At 40.0% G+C, this 1,506-nt stretch overlaps 1 protein-coding gene across 1 annotated transcript; it reads right to left on the bottom strand.

Annotated features, from left to right (window-relative positions):
* Positions 1-227: 227 nt before the first annotated feature.
* Positions 228-1,190, bottom strand: LOC104852717 (olfactory receptor 7G3). The gene has a single exon (XM_010610493.1). The coding sequence runs from the start codon at positions 1,188-1,190 to the stop codon at positions 228-230; it is 963 nt and encodes a 320-aa protein (XP_010608795.1).
* Between the last annotated feature and the right edge of the window lie 316 nt (positions 1,191-1,506).

The raw sequence follows: 1,506 nt of genomic DNA, 5'->3' as shown, positions 1-1,506 counted from the left end.
TTATTCCAATCACCCTCAAATCGGCCTAACATTAAATGCAGGAACCTTTAAAGGAAATTTTATATCAAACCATTATACATAGATATGGGATAGCACTGCTGGAATTTAAACTCAAGTAGTCTGATTTCACAATTGTTATCCTTTACCCTTTGATCTCTGCTCAGGTATAGTCAAAGACACTGGTGAATCTTACAAATCATTCATTACCTTTTTCTCTTTGACTTATTCTAGTAGTATAAGCATCTGACATATGAAAGGAAAGATGTTATCCTAAAGATGAATTTCCCCAAACCCCTCAGCATATTCTTGTTCCTGAGGCTGTAGATAAAGGAGATCATCGTGGGGGTCACTACAGTGTACAGCACTGAGATAATTGCACTCTTCCTGGGGGACTGAGCACCTGTAGAACTGAGGTACACCTCAAAACCTGTGCCATAGAATAAAGAAAGTCCTATTAGGTGTGACCCACAAATGGAGAAAGCTTTATACTTTCCACCAGCTGATGGGATTTTCAGGACAGAAGAGACAATTTGAGTGTAAGAGAAAATTATCCCAGAGAGAGGAACAACACCCAGCAGTCCTGTCACCAAATACTCTATGATGGTATTGATGAGGATATCAGAACAGGCAATCTTGAGAAGTTGATCCATTGCACAGAAAAAGTGGGAAATCTGCAGGTTTGTGCAGAAGGACAGCCGCAGTGCCATGGAGGTGAGGAACAAGGCATCAAGGACACTGATGATGAAGTAAAGCAGAACCAGCAGCCAGCAAAGTTTGGGGTTCATGATAACATTGTACCTCAAAGGGTGACAGATGGTCATAAAGTGGTCATAGGCCATCACCGTTAGCAGCATGTCATCCATACATCCAAAGATGATAAAAAGAGACATTTGCATCAAGCAGCTCACATAGAAGATGACGCTGCTGTGAGTTGAGATGTCCACAATCATCTTTGGAACTGTGGTGCAGATAAAGCAGATGTCAGCCAGGGACAGGTTGGAGAGGAAGAAGTACATGGGGGTGTGGAGGTGAGAGTCAGAGATGACAGCCAGGATGATGAGCAGGTTCCCGAGCACTGTGACCAGGTACATGGACAGAAACAGTCCAAAGAGGATGGGCTGTAGGTGTGGATCATCTGACAACCCCAGGAGAACAAATTTGGCAGTATCTGAAATATTTTCTGGTTTCATGTCATTGGTAAATCTGGTAGAACAATGATAATAAAATAAACTATAGAGAAACCACCTAAATTTTGTCTGTTTTCAAATCAAAACAGGTAAGTTTTTCCACAGGATTGTTTTTCCATGAGAGTTTATTTTCCCACCCACTACCCATTCCAAGTTCTTCTATATTTATTTTTTTAAAAATTTAGTTCACCTCTGAGACTTATACATCTTTAGGAAGTACACTGTTACATTTTGACATACATATACACTATTTAATGATCAAATCAGGGTAATTAGCACATCAACACCTTATATATTTATAATTTATTTCTGGCAAATG

The sequence above is a fragment of the Fukomys damarensis genome, unplaced genomic scaffold (genome assembly GCF_012274545.1).
Source record: "Fukomys damarensis isolate Sample0158 unplaced genomic scaffold, DMR_v1.0_HiC HiC_scaffold_119, whole genome shotgun sequence".
Classification (NCBI taxonomy): domain Eukaryota; kingdom Metazoa; phylum Chordata; class Mammalia; order Rodentia; family Bathyergidae; genus Fukomys; species Fukomys damarensis.
This window is presented reverse-complemented; position numbering and strand designations above follow the sequence as displayed.